Source organism: Parasteatoda tepidariorum, chromosome 8, assembly GCF_982258835.1.
Source record: "Parasteatoda tepidariorum strain Cologne lab strain chromosome 8, Ptep-v5.0, whole genome shotgun sequence".
Taxonomy (NCBI): Eukaryota; Metazoa; Arthropoda; class Arachnida; order Araneae; family Theridiidae; genus Parasteatoda; species Parasteatoda tepidariorum.
In genome coordinates this window covers 105,446,890-105,462,744 of record NC_141762.1, presented here as the reverse complement: position 1 = coordinate 105,462,744, position 15,855 = coordinate 105,446,890, and the positions used below count along the sequence as shown (strand labels likewise).

The window sequence follows — 15,855 nt, the reverse complement described above, 5'->3', positions numbered from 1 at the left end:
TTTATCGTTAATTTTACGCGTTACTTTTCTTTATGCGTTATGTTACACATTTACTTTTATACGTTACATTTACAATGTTAAACGTTACACTCACGCTTTTATATTTCTTATGTATTATTTTTATTTTTACGCTTTATGATATAATTCGCTCTAAATTTAAGCGTTTTACGTTCTTCCTTACCTTATGTGTTAATTTTAAGCGTTTACTTTTTTTTTTGCAATACTTTTTCGCCTTACTTTTTTTTTTAAGCAAAACATTTACACTTTTACTTTTTTGATACGTTGCATTTACACGTTGCTTTACTTCATTTTCCCCTTAATATTTTAATACAGTTTCCTTAAATTTACTCGTTTACTTTTCTTACGTTTCATCTGCTTTATTTCTACTTATCCAATGCGTTACATCTAAGCATTTATTTTTATTATGCAGTACTTTTACGTATTTTTTTTCCTCTTATGCGCTGCTTTCACTTTTATGCGTTTATCTACTCTATTTTTTACTCCATATTTAACGCTTTCCTTTACTCTCTATTTTACTCGCTCCTTTTTTTCTATGTGTTACTTTTCTTTACAATAACTTTAACGTGTTTACCTTTCTTGGGAGTTAATTTCACGCATTTTTGTATTTTACGCGTGTTTTTCTCATGCATCAATTTATTTTTACGCTTTACTTTTCTTTATGGGTTACTATAATTCTTTCATTTTTATCCGTTCTTTTTAAAGTTTATTGCAACGCCTTACTTTTCTCTTAAGACTTTACTTATGTGTATTTTTTGCAAGTTACTTTTCTTTTTGCGTTACTTAATTTTTCTAAGCATTACGTTTACTTTAATTCTGCTTTACTTTTACGCCTTTTTTTTTCTTAAATTTTCATTTAAGAAGTTTTCTTACCTTAGACGTTACTTTTAAATTTGCCCATTATTCAAATTTTCGCCTTACCTCTTTTATGCCTTTACATCTTTATGCGTTTATATTTTTACGCGTTTACTTTTCATATGCATAAATTTACTTCTATGTGTTACTTTCACTCATTTATTTTTTCTGTGCTACTTTTAAGCTTTATTTTTCTTTTACGAGTTTACTCTAATGCATAACTTTTAAACGTCATTTTGCTCAGCGGGAAACTTTTACTTTTCCCGTGCGTTACATTTTCAAGTCTATTTTTCTTGTGCATTATTTTTAATTTAGCACGATATATATTACAGTTTTATTTCACTTTATGCGTTAAAGTTTTTTGTAAATTTTATTTATTATTTTCCGAAGCGTCTTTCCTTTTTTCAATTTGCTTATATTACGCACTTTTTACTTTATATCTTCTACTTTTTTCTGTATGTCTTAATTTTTTATGAGTTTCTTTTATTTTTTTATGCGTTACATTTACGCGTTCTACTCTTCAATTTATCTCATTACATTTCTCATGCTTTACTTTGCATGCTATTCTATGCGTCATTTTTACATGGTTATTTTTTATACTTTACTTTTACACGTTGTTCTACTTCCGTCACTTAATATTTTAATACGCTTTATATTTAAGCCTCTACTTTCTAAAGCGTAACTTTAGAGTGTTTAATTAAGCGGTTTTAAATAAATTTTATTATGCATCTTTTTACTCTGATGTGTTTTTAATAATTTTCGCAAATTTTATGATTTACAAAAAAGTAAAGCATAAGGCTTACTTTACGTACTATATATATCATTTATTGATTTTTTAAAAAAATATTTTATGCTTTACTTTTTATAACGTGCTATTTTTTCGAGTTTTCTTGTCCACGCATTATTTTTTTCCTCTTTTTTACGTATCTTTTATGCGTACACATTTCCTCAGCTCTAAATTAACGCGTTTATTTTCTCTTGCGTTACTTTTGCGTGCATATCATTCTTATAACTTACTTTTTAGCGCGTTACTTTACGCATAGTTTTTAGGCATTCATTTTTCTTTGTAAAAATTTTAATTAAATTTTAAGCGTTATTTTTCTTTTTTAAATTTTCCGTGCTTCACTTTTCTTTAGCGGGCAATTTTATGGGTTAATTTTCCTTATGCCTTCCTTTTACTTTTACGTGCTATACGCAATAGATTTTACGTGTTTCTTTTCATCATGTAATTTGTTTCACATTTATTTTTCTTATATGTTTATAACTTTTTATGCTTTACTCTTACTCTGTTATACTTCTTATACATTAAAACGTTTACTTTCCATTAAGCGTCATATTTACACATTTCCTTTTCTTTTGCTTCTCTATCAGCACGGAATGTTTTTTTTAAAAATGAAAACAATTCTTATTAAATATATGTAAATTCGTAGTTTATTTATTGTTTGCCTGATTAAATGTTGTAAATGGTACTAAGAGCATTATTACTGCTTGTTCAAAAGACAAACAATTTTTGTATGTTTAAGAAATTATTCACTAAATTCAATTTGATATATTTATTTCATAATACCTCAATGCGACTTGATTTGTGAAATCTGAAAACGAATCCCAAAAGTGCTATTCACCATTTTTCGTAAGACTTGTTAGTCGAAAGATGAATCGTTTCATAAACGAGTTTCATATTTCAAGTCAAAGTATTCAACATGTGGTATTGAAATTACCTTGATAGTTCTTATCAAATATCTACCTTAAATTATTCTCTCATATTTCAATATCTCTGTCTTCTTTATTATTCCAATAACATCGACTCTCTACGATGAGAAAAAAAATGACCGACTCCTTCACATACTTATAAAAAATTTCCATGAAGCCAAACATTACAGGTTTAAGACAATTCAATAACATTTTAATTTTAATTTATTTTTACTCATTCAGTTTACTTAATATTTTCTTCAATCTCTTTACTTATTACTGAACTTTTATATATGGTTTTATATTTTCATATGTTTCACATTACTCTTCAGACTTTACGCTAAATTTTGCACTTGACTTTATACTTTACATTATAGTTTATATTTCTCGTTTTACTTTACATTTTACACTTCACTTAATTTTACGCTTCACTTTATATCTTAAGCTGTAAATTATACTTCACGTTTTATTTGACCTTCTGCTTTAGTTTACTTTACTTTTCTCTTTATATTTTACTCTTTACTTTAAACTTTATATTTTACACGTAATTTTAAACTTGGTTTAATCTTGGTCTTACATTAGTTTCAGTCAAAATTAGACTAGACTAGTCAAAACTTAGTCTTACATTATACTTTAATTTACAATATAATTTATACTCTATCGTTAACTATACTTTCTACCTGACACGCATCTTACTTTACATTTAACTCTACGCTTACATTTTAGTGTACACAATTTTCACATTATGCTTTCCGCTTTTTACTTTCCGCTTTACTTTACTAGCTGTTTTCTTTACTTTACATTTTATGATTTAATTTATATACCACATTTTGTTTTACTTAATACTTTGTTTTAAACTAAGCTGTACTTTTTACTATATTATATTTTAGTGTCTTCTTTACTTTACACTTTCCTTTTTATTATATTTCAAAAATATAATATACTTTATACCTTACGCTTTGCTTTATAGTTCAATATTTACTTTATTTCATTTTTTACACATTGCTGTTTTTTTATATCTTCTGCTTTATATTATTCTCTATTTTATTTTATATTTAACGCGTTTTTTTACACTTTTACTATATATTACACGCTTTACTTGAGTTTACACTTTATTCGTTTTACGAGTTTCTTTATGTTTTACACATTACTTTACGATATACTTTCTACTATGCTTTACTTTTTTTTCTATACTTCCCTTTTTATTCTTTCAGATTTTTACCATCCCCTTTTTACTTTAAGCTTTACTTTCATATTTTGCGCTTTCAGTTACTTACGCGTGACTCTTTTTTAAATTTATTTTTTGCTTCACTCTATATCTTTACGTAACACTTTATCTTATACTTCATATATTATGCTTTAAATTTCCCTGATACTTCAAACTTTACTATTCTTTATTCTCTGTTACAATTGCTACTCAATGTATTAAGTACTACTTCATATTAAGCTTTCTTTTTACTTCATTAAATATTTTACACCTTATATTTTCGCTTTACTTTATGTTTTATGCATTTATTGTATGCAATTTTTATTTAGCGCTTAACATTAAATTTTATTCTTTATTTAATTGTACGCTTAACTTCATACTTTGATTACGCATCATTTATTATTTAGACGATGTAGTAAGACATTTGCATCTGAAATTCATTGATCATTTTTCACGCAAAATTAACCCATATTCGAAGATACGACAAAATGACTTCTGCTTATTTATAAACAAGATTTTATCTTTATTTTTTATCGCATTTTAGGACAATTATGATAGTATTAAGTTCAATTAATTTTATTATTCGCTGCATTGCAATTTATTTAGAAACAGCTTTATTTTAATTGGAGAATGTACCATTTTTTATCGAGACATTTCAATAAAACTTAAATTATTTAATACTACAGGGGATGAATCACGAAATGGTTTTATTATCATTATTAGAAAACCTTATTCCCTATCATGACGCTAAAGTTACAATTGTTATTTATAATTCATTGATTAAAGTTTTTTAACCTATTTATCTTAAGTCTACGTCAAGATATTAAATGCTTTCAGCAGAAAAAATAATTATTTTAATCTGCTTATATCGTGGCTTTTTTCCGTTATGAAATTTATTGTTTTTTTAAAAAATGGTTTTAACCTAATTAGAAAGCCTCATACATTTTCTTGACTAAAAATACAGTTTTTTTATGTCGTTAATATATGTTGTCTTCTTTTCAGATATGTGGCAAGTCTTAAATGTAATTTCTTTTATGTATACGAAATTATGTTCGCTATTAATATATATCTTTATTGCGTATTCTTTTTATTTTTTTGAAAACTTATATAAATACCGGTTAATAAGAACATGAAGATAATATTTTGCATGACTTACCTTTAATAATCTAAGACATCGACTCTTAGATGGATTTGTATACCATAGAGTGTCCAAAACCTGAAAAAACACGACACATTGGTTAAAATTATATAAATATTTATGCAACACTATAGAAACCTTTCCATTTTATATTTTATTTTATAACCGTCGTTGAACAGCCGACTCAATTTTTGGGTTTACGAATACAAATGTTCAATTCCATAGCCTCGTAATTTCGAACCCAATCCAGAAGACAAGGAAACTCTTGGATCAAGTATTGGGAGAAATTTGCCTTGTTGGAAGACTCTGATGGAACAAAGCCCCATTTGCGTTACATGGAGAGGAAATCCACGAAAACCTCCAATAGTCAGCCCGGTGGCAAGTGTATAACATTAGCTCATTGCAGTAAGTCGTTAGTCGGTAAAAATGAGGGGAAATTTTATATCTTCCATAAGCATTGCTCGTTATCTTCCTCCCTCTTTGTCAGAAAAAATAAATTTAGAATTTTTCGTTATATTTGTAAAAAGATAAAAATTGATGTAGCATGAAGTTGAAATTCTCAATAAAACTATCGGTCTTACAAAATACCGATCAATTCTATTACGTAACTTAATCTCATCATAAAAACAATCTATTTTGTAAAATGTATGGGAAACAATTAGATTTCATATGAAGTAATTATTATTTCAAAAGGATTTTAAATAAAAAAAATGATTAATAAATTTAGTTCCGTTGATTTGCATAATTAATATTCGTCTACTGGTATAATTTATATGTTTGAAAACAAATACTGTAAGAATTAGATTACATGAGCACTTTTATGACAAGTCTACGATAACCTAAGTTTGTCAGCTAAGCAAAACAAGTTATAGCTAACTTATGTTCTAAAAATCGCAAGCTAGAATTTTGCCTCCAAATGTCAGCGCATTGTACAAATTCGTTAACACACGTTAGCACCAAAAAGTAACGTAATCTCATCCAACAAAAGTAAGGAAAACTTTAGCTATTTTATAGCATAGAAACTAAAACTTGAATTTTGCAAAATTATCAAATAAATAAGTTATGGTCAAAACATGCTTTAACTGATTCCTGAACAATAAACTACGTGTTGAAATTTCACCTCTACGCATTTGTCCCTTCATCGAAATCATAACATTAACGTAAATATTTGTTAGCGACAAAATTATAAAAACATCAATTAAAAAAACATCTGAAAAATTAGTTTTAACTAAAACAAATTTCAGCCAATTTATTATTTAGAAACTTCAATCTTGAATTTCGTGCTCAAATGTTTTCCCATTATAGAAAATTATAGGAATAATCCAAAAACAAGGTAGGTACTTATTTAACGCTGCACTAGAGCTGCATAATGGGCTATTGGCGACGGTCTGGGAAACATCCCTGAGAATGATCCGAAGACATGCCATCGCAATTTTGATCCTCTGCAGAGAGGGTGACTCCCCTGATTTGGTAGCTCAACGACCTGCACGTGAAGTCGTGCACTCTTCGGTAGAACAGTTTAACGAGAACCGGTACCGTGCCCCCTCAGTCCCTACGCAGGCTGATCAAAGTGGTCACCTACCTGCTTAGTGACCGCAGCCAGAGAAGCTTGACTTCGGTGTTCTACTGGGACCCGTGTCTTTACGATCAGACCACTGAAGGATTCCAAAAACAATCAAAGCTAAGTTTACCTTAATTTTTATACCAAGAAGCAGGAAGTTTCTATTTTACCTCCAATTGTGATCCGAACTACAGTTCGTTCACCAGGAGTTGGCACTTAGTTCTACCTCCTCGGATGGAGAGTTCATTTTCGCGTGGGAGTAAGAGGAGAAACATTACCGCGCTTGAAATTGAAACGACCCTTAAAGCGTGCCCAAACGCAAACATCGAATTCTTTTTCAGTCACTTAATTCGCTTTACCCTCTGCTATTATACGTTATTATTGTACTCTGCCATTATATCAAAAAGGTCAAACTATTCACTCGAAAGAAAGAAATATCATCAAATTTATTAAATATTAATGTGAAAAAAATGCACATAAAGATTGCGAAAGAAATATTTTTGTCATATTATCGCCAAATAGCAACCTTTTTCAGGATTGTTTACAACCCTCTCCCAAAAAAAAGCGAATTAGCATCGCCGGATACCACGCGAAGAAGGCGGAACCAAATGCCAACTCCTGGAGTACAAACTATAAAAATAATGGGATTTTAGTGCCGCATGTTAATAATGCTCATAATTAGGGACAGAGTTAGAAATCTGAAGAGTGTAGGAACTGTCAGGGGGCTTACTTGTCGCACCTTTAAACCAAATTTACACGTTATATAAATACAAGATGCATTTGAAATATCCATAACATATGTAAGTTATGATATATTAGTAAATTTGAGCATGAAATAATTTCAATTTTCTTTATAAGACATCGCTCATAATCTTTCTCAAACTCTGCCCGAAAAAGTGAGCAAATCCCTTTCTGTCTTCAGGTGCTTTCGTTATAATTGGACGGTCCGAAAATATATTGAAGTTCTATAAGAGTATAATTCTTACCAGATCTATGATGAATCCCAAAATACTACTCTCCATTATAAAGACAACATCCTGCCCTATAAAATGCAAAGTAATCAATAAGATATGAATAAAATATCAGCCTTTTAAAATAATAATATATTTGCAACACATATGAATATGTAGTCACTATTATTTATTTGTTCGAAGAAAAATTTCATTACAAAACTGCTATATGCGTTCAATTTTTTTCCATACCTCTGTCAATCAAAGTTAGCCCTCTAAACATTAGGATCAGTCGCCACCAGCCGTAGGGAAAATGAATATATAAAATATGGCGATGGAACGAATGCCTGCCCCTGGAGCTTTTTTTCGCCAAAATTGCGCCATGTGCTCCAAAATTAATGATTTCGTCTTCTTGTAATAACGCAAGAGAGATGCTATTTTCACCGAAATTTTCATTCCAAGCTATCTTGTTGGTTTTGTATCTAATGCAAAGTGCGTATACCAGAAAGCCTGCTGGGTGAAACTAAACGAATTTTAAAGCACAGGGAGCCATCTATGATCAAGAATGCGACTTCAGACACACACGTCGAAGCCCGTTCGAAGGGTGGATCCATTCATACATCTACTGATCATAATTTTGACCTGAACAAGAGAACTATATTTCCAATTCAGTTCCTCTAGAAGTATGATTTGTTAAGGAAACATGGAGGATTCTGTGACCCGTCAGATTTAACGTGCACTAGTCACCATTTACTGCACGGGGAGCTTTTGGTGGTTAGGAATCGAATTCACGATCACTTGGACATGGGTTCAGGGCTCGAAAAAACTCAGAAATTTTACCCGTCCCCGAGGACGGCTTGTCCAACAATGTACCCGTCCTCCTTTGAAACTAACCCGTAGCTTCTAAATAAATAAAAATATAATTTTCTCTTATTTATTACTCTCCAATGATTTACAGGGGTTTCTGCACAGAAATCTGAAATCGGTTTTCCATTTAGGTAGATATTCATGATTGCGTTTAACGCTTTTTGCTTAAGACCAGTACGTATTGTGTTTTTTTGTAAGCTCATCGTTAGAAGTACAAATGCACAATCACAAGCAACTTTTCTCTTGTTTACCGATTACGTGAGCATGAGCAATTTGGTCTGACGAAGGAATTAACGGGATTTCTAGATTAGAGGGTCATTTTAGAAGTGAGGCGCTAGACTCTTCCAAGATAATAAAATTTGAAAATGTGTCACGAACATTAACGGGAAAATGGCCGTCCACGCGGACGTCGGATTCGAGTAATTCGTTGTCCGCTGGGAATTTTTGGCCGCCGAGGACGGGCGGTATTTCGAGCCCTAGTTCAACGCTCTATCAACTTCATTCGTAAACGTTCAAAGATTACATTAAAAAAAATTTAATGACGAATAAAACTATTCTTTTTTTTAATCCTCCCCACTTGCGGTAATACGAAAAAGCGAGATTTACAGTAATTAAGGTTTCTTTAGAGAATTATAATTTTTTTTTATTAGAATTAAATTCTAAATTACTACTTTCAACGGCGATTTTATTCAAGCGCATTTTTTAGGTCTTATTTTTGATAAACTTTTTCTATCATCGCTTTTTTCTAAAATTTTTTACTTTTAAGTTTTGTTTTAAGAATTAAGAATTATTTTTTTCCATTTTTTCTTTTTCCTTAATTTTTTTACTATGTCTGTTTATATAATGACGCTGTTTTTTTAACTGTTTATACTAGAAATTTAATCTTTTATGGCTAGTTTTTCCTGAAATTGTGGTAATATGAAAAACTGAGATTCTTAGAATTGTTTTTTTTTCTTTTTTTTTAATTCTTTACTTGTAATTTTTTGTTTCTATCTATTTCAATAAATGTAAGCTTTTTTTTTTAATCGTACTGTTTTTTAGTATGTTATGTAAGCTAACATGAAACGTTGATAATTTGCTCAAAAATGCTTAATAAATATAGACGAAAATTAAGTAAAGTATTTGTATATTCTTCTTACTTTTTTCCAGCCATTTAATAATTTCAATTAATTTAATTTACCTAATATTTAGGGAAAACTATGATAGTTTTTTTTCTCTTCATCGTTACAATTTTTTATAAGCGTTGATTGCCATAATTTGTTTTTTGTAAGACGCAGAATTTAGTTCATTTACGTCACACTAGAGCTGCACAATGGGCTATAGGCGACGGTCTGGGAAACATTTCCGAGGATGATCCGAAGACAAGCTATCACAATTTTGATCCTCTGCAGAGGAGATGGCACCCCCGCTTCGGTTGCCCAACGACCTGCACGCAAAGTCGACCACTTTACGTTAGAACAGTTTAACGAGTACCAATACCGCACACCCTCGGTCCCTAACGCAGACTGATTAAAGTGGTCAACCACCCACTTACTGACCGCAGCCAGTGATGTTTGACTTCGGTGTTCTACTGGGAACCAAGTCCTTACGATCAGTCCACTGCAAGACTCTAAGAACAATCAACGCAAAATTTACCTTAATTTTCACCTAGAAAACGCAAGTTTTAATTTCCACTCTAGAAATTACCTCATTGAACAAAATTGTCATCCCAATGGAAATTTTCATTATCCCATCAACCAAAATTAGGTTATGGAAAAAATAAGAGTAAGATAACTTTTGCTTTAAAATTTTGGAATAATGCTTTCAAATATCCATCCATTGTAGGAAATAGTTATCCTAACAGTCCTGTTAGCCCAACCAAAAATATAAAAAAATTAAGGCCAAAATAAGTTTTAGCTAATTTACTACATAAAAACTATAAAATGTTGCCCAAAATTGTAGAAAATTGTTGGCACAACAAAAAATTTCAATATCCCATCTAGCCGGGATAACCTGGTTGGTAGGGCACTGGGTCCATGTCCAAAAGGTCGTGGGTTCAATCCCCACCGGCCGAAAACTCCCCATGTAGTAAATGGTGACTGACGCACGTTAAATCTGTCAAGTCACAAAATCCTCCATGTTCCCATAACAATTCAATACCTCTGGGGGTACTGGTCCAAGAGTGTCCCTTTCTTCTGGATTGGTTCAAAATTACAAGGCTACTGAGTTGAGCATTAGTAGTCTTAAACTTAAAATTGGATTGGCTGTTCAACGACGCATGTCATATCACACCCAGGAAAAAACATGGCTAAAACAAGCTTTCACAAACTTTTAATCTAAAAAGAAATTTCGCCTCAAAACATAGGCTCACTTCACAAAATTGTTAGAGAATACGCTGCTTTAACAAAACTTATAAAAAAAACTAGCACTCCCACCAGGAAAACTTATGGCCAATACAAGTTTCTCAAAATCAATGGGTTTCAGATATGCGAAAATTCCCTGAAAAAATCACATGTCCTGCTCCTAGTGTATAGACCTGGAGGGATGATACGAAAAACCCTGAAATCTGGAGTATATCTAGATGACAATCACCCCCGCACCTCATCTAGTTTAATCAATTGTCAAAATTTCAACTGACGATAAATTCTACTTGGAGATGAATTACAATAACAAGACAAAAAAAGTTTTGTTTTGCTTTGGCTATATTAATACAATAAAATACTGTAATTTACGGATATAATCATGTGAGCTGATGACAAAATTCTTTTCATTATTTTATTTTCTGGCTTTTAGTTTCTTTTTAAAATTTATTTAATAATGTTTTCTTTCTTAAAACATATTTTTCTTCGCATTTTTATCTTTTAAACATCTATACATATGTATAAATAGCCCAATAAAGACAAAATGATAAAAAGAAAAAAATAACGAAGGAAATTAAGAAAACTAATAAGTTTTATCTGCTGCGCATAAGCTGCAATTATACAGAACTCATAAAATAAGTTGAAAATATAGAGAAAACAGGGAAAATATTAAAGATTGATGAAAAGAGAAGAGGAGAAATTATTACAATAAAATATTTAAATACAATAATATATACAATAATATATATATATATATACTATTTAAAAGCCGGAAAACAAAAAGGATATAGTCTCTTCATCAGCTCAAAAAGGAGTGCTATCTGCTATTTTTGCGGACATAATCGTGTGAGCGATATTCATTATTTTTTATTCAAAAAATCAGTCAAATTAGGCGTGAGATTCGAAACAAACAGCTCATCCAATATTAATAAGACTCGTAACCAATTCATTCCTTTAAAATTTAGATTAAAAGAAAAAAAAATTAAATTTATTCCATTATTTTTTCTTCTTTACTTTTCATTAATCTTTAATATTTTCCATGTTTTCTGTTCATTTTTAACTTATGTGCATAGATATATATTGTTCAGTCACTCCATAGAAAATTCATACACACACCATCATTGCAACAAAAAGGAATATACACAATTGTTATAGAGTCATTCCTTGAGCTTGATAAAAAGATAAGATAAATAAGAATACTCACTACATATTCATCTTCATAGCCTTCTTCATCATCTTGTTCCCCACAATTTGGATCACAATCTTTAACTAAGTACTTTAATGTGCTACTTAATGTTCCAAGTACTGAAAGACATTATAAGTTGCAATATAAGTACACAAAACAACTTGCTTTTAAACACAAAATTAAAAACACTTAGGTAAATCGTTAATGTCAAAACTTCTATACTCTAAAAAAAAAGACTTTGTATAATCCAACTAATTTAACATCTGCCAATTCAATAACAAAAAACAACAATAATAAAAATTTAATAAATATCATTGTATAAACAAATATTTTCTGAGAAATATAAACCATTTTTGTTTCTAGGAGAGGGATTAAATGATGTATAAACTGAAAACTAACTTTTTGAAACAAAACACATTTTTTATACATCTCTGATGCAGTCAGGCACTTCTTGCACATTTGTGGAATAGAAAAGTGATTATATCGAATACTTCATAGTTCATTTACTATTTTCTTCAAGTTGATTACAGTAAACACTTGAAAACTATCTTTTGAATATGAAAAAAAGATTGAACATCGAATTAAGTTGAAAAGTCCAGACTCATAAAAGAATTTTAATAATTAAAAAGTATGGAATTATTTTTCTGCACTTGCACTTAGTGTATATTTTTAATCATACTCCACAAGAAAATTTTCCCCTTACTTATGAAAGTAACACAAGGCATTGAATGTATGAAATATGATACAATGCATTTAATAAAGGAGAAAATAAAAATTAAAAAATTGTTTAAATAAAATAAAAGCCCATACAGGCGATAATACCAACTATTTTTTTATGGATTACAATATATGTAAAACTTAATGACAGAAGAATTAGAATTGGTCATGCTGCACCAAACACAAATGTAACAATCATCAAAACTAACTAAATATGACTAGGTCTAAGTCATGAGACCAGTACTTATTAATAAAAGGGACGCTCTAAGGTGTTGTCTTTTAAAGAAACACACAAGAGTAGAATAATTAAAATACCATATATCAAATTGTATAAATCGAATTTTTGAACCCCTAAAATTTCACAAAAATCAGGGGCTCTATTTATACACCAGTAGTGAAGATGGACATTAATTGATGGACATTAATAGATATTCATTTCTTTCATAATATTTTTCTTACGTATTAAAGTTTTCCTTTAAAAAACAATACTTATAACCAGAAAAAAACATGAAAAAATTTTAAAAAAAATCAACATATTTTTTAAGAGTGTTTTAAAAAATAAAACATGATGAAAATGTTTGTTTTAAATATACCATAAAACTAGAAATTTTAAGATTCAAGGACATCATATGAGTTGGAATCAATAAGTTAGCAGTGTCCCACTCTGTAACGGTTTGAATGGAAAATTTTGGAGACTTGATATTTTTTTATGCTTTTTAAATTTCAAAAGCTTTTATCTTAGGTTTCTTTTTCCGCAAACGACATATACTCCCAACGTACCAGAAATTTGCAATCTTGTAAAAAAAAAGGAATTGTCTTTAACACTTAGATGTTTGATAATTATTTTTAAAAATTATATATAAAATTAGAACAGAAATGTAAGCAATGCATTTAATACATGAAATAAGTTGCAATTAGAATTTCTTTTATATATGTTAACAGATTACAATAATTAAGACTTACATGGACCTTTATGTGAATAAAAGATAAACAAAATAAATGTTTATAAGTGATACAAAACTAAATGCATACTTACATGTTGGTGAAATACAGGCTATGTCATCATTAGGTGTAGAATTTGGTCAATTTTAATTTTAATCTAGAAGAAAATAAAACAAACAGGAAAAGTTAAGTAATTGCCCTCCACAAAAAAATCTACAATCAAATTAAGTATTTTAAGATATCAAGTTTATCATTAAGAAGTTAATTTTCAAAAACTTACTAATGCAGCAAAAGGATATAATTGAAAAGTGTAGCCAAGGAGTATAATAACTACAATTTTAGTGAATTATCACTTCAACAGGTAGACAAAAATTAAATTGCTTATCCATATCCTTGATAGCTTCACTCATTAACCTGTGTCGTATTGTATTTGGTCTTGTATTTGATCAATTTTAAAATACACAAACAAGGCAACTTTAATTGTTTTCAACAAAAAATCTACTAAGACGAATTAAGTTGTAAATATTTTAAACTCCCAAGTTTTATTTAACAAGTAACTCAAAGCTCAATTTACAAGAACATAATAATGCAGCAGAGGATATAATTGAAAAGCATAACGTAGGAATATGATAAGTACAATTTTCGTGATTTATCACTTTAGCAAATATACAAAAAATTTAATTGCTTACATAAACTTGAAATTTATTTTTTTTTTTAAAAATTAAATAGAAAAAGGATGAAGTAAGGCTGTGTTTACATCTTTTTTTTTCGCTCCATAAAAAGCAAATTGTAAAATGAGCTTTACATTCATTTAAAAAGACAAATAAGTAGAGACAAGCAAAAAATATTTCTGTTTTTTACAGGGGATAAATTTCAGTGCCTCAAATTCAATCTTTGAACCAAATAAGCAAAATGAAATGGAGAAAATATATGTGTTAGATTAAGTGAGAATGATGCATCTGTGATTTCATGCATTATTTTTAATTTACGATTGTTATCACATTATAGTGGATTATTTGTATTTTATAATTACACGTGTTTTTAAAAATAAGCTAAAATTTAATAAACAATATTAAGTAACATAAAATTATTTACTCGGCTTACCTGAAGGGTGGCTACTTTGTAAAAAAAGAAGTGCTTGAATTGAGTTTGCTTTCCATTTGGCACTTTTCTTTCCTTAACTCATTCAATTCTACCCGCTTTTCATTCAGTTCCTTTTTTTGTATCTAAATAAGCATAAATTTAATTGTTCAAACAATAACATACTTTAAATTTATTATCAATATATTGTAATAATATCATTTAATTAATCTTTAAAAGACTAAATATTTAACAAAATCAGTTTAAATTTTTAGCAACAAACCTCTAATTCCATTTCTTGTTCCTCTTTCTGTTTTTTTTCATAGCATCAACCTGTTAAGGGAAAAAAAACATACACAGTTAAAAAAATAGGATAGAACTGTGTTTTTAAAAAAATAATGTTTTAAAAATACCAATTCAGTTTATGGCATATAGTGCAAAGAATAAAATTTATCGAAATATATTTAAAAAATAAATAAAGTTTTTTTGTTAAATTATTTTGAAATAAGTAAAAACAGAACTTGAACTTTTTGATAATGAGCTAAAATTTTTTATTAGGGTGGCCACTCAAATCAGGTTTAAAATTTCCCTGATTTTTCCAGGTTTTCCAGTAAGAATCCTAAAACTTCCAGGTCAGTGTGTTTTCTTTTCTCATAAAGTGCAGGTGAGTACAAGAAAAGTGTCAATATAATAAAGTATTTTATTTAAAATGTTATTTTTTTTAAATATATCATCTTAAATAGATGTGAAGAAAATAATATGTTTACCTTGTAGAATATATTACTTTTAGTGAATAAAAAATGTTTTAAAGTGTTAGTTTTGTAGTTTTTGCTCAAAATGTACTAAATAGCAAATACAGTGACCCCAAAAAATTAGAATTCTACTTAATTTTGAATAATGAAACTCTCAACAATTTTATTTCACACTGGATTTGTATTTCAGGGAAACTGAAAATCTAGTTCCATATTCTCTGATTCTTTCCGCGGCTGTTTTTCCCTATTGATTACTCACTTAAAAAACTTTTTAACTGTAAACTAAACACACTAACAAATAAAAATGGCACAGCTTTGTATAAAAAGTGGGCTTTAATAGTGGAGGAACTGGTTTAAACTAGTTGAATCAGGATTCATTAGCACTTGTTTACATTCCGATAGTTAATTTTTAATGGTCAACCTCTCAATTTTGTGTAATTGAGGGGACATTAAGTTTTGTCCTCTCTGTTATATGAGAAACTTTAAAATTTGAAAACTTTTTTTTCAAATATATAACATAAAATGATTGTAATAATAAACTTTATTGTAGAAAC

The 15,855-nt window shown here is 29.2% G+C and overlaps 1 protein-coding gene across 6 annotated transcripts in view; it reads right to left on the bottom strand.

The window, feature by feature from the left end:
• The window catches only part of LOC147806619 (coatomer subunit gamma-1-like), a 56,814-nt gene that overhangs the window by 1,763 nt on the left and 39,196 nt on the right, over window positions 1-15,855 (bottom strand). For 4 of the 6 annotated variants that reach the window (XM_087169558.1, XM_087169563.1, XM_087169560.1 and 1 more), the window contains one exon: window positions 14,833-14,882. The exons of the other annotated variants lie outside the window; for them this stretch is intronic. In XM_087169558.1, coding sequence (XP_087025684.1) covers window positions 14,835-14,882 — 48 coding nt within the window. In that variant the 3' untranslated portion in view covers window positions 14,833-14,834. Of the gene's footprint in view, window positions 1-14,832; window positions 14,883-15,855 lie in introns of those variants that run through there. 6 annotated transcript variants of the gene reach the window in all.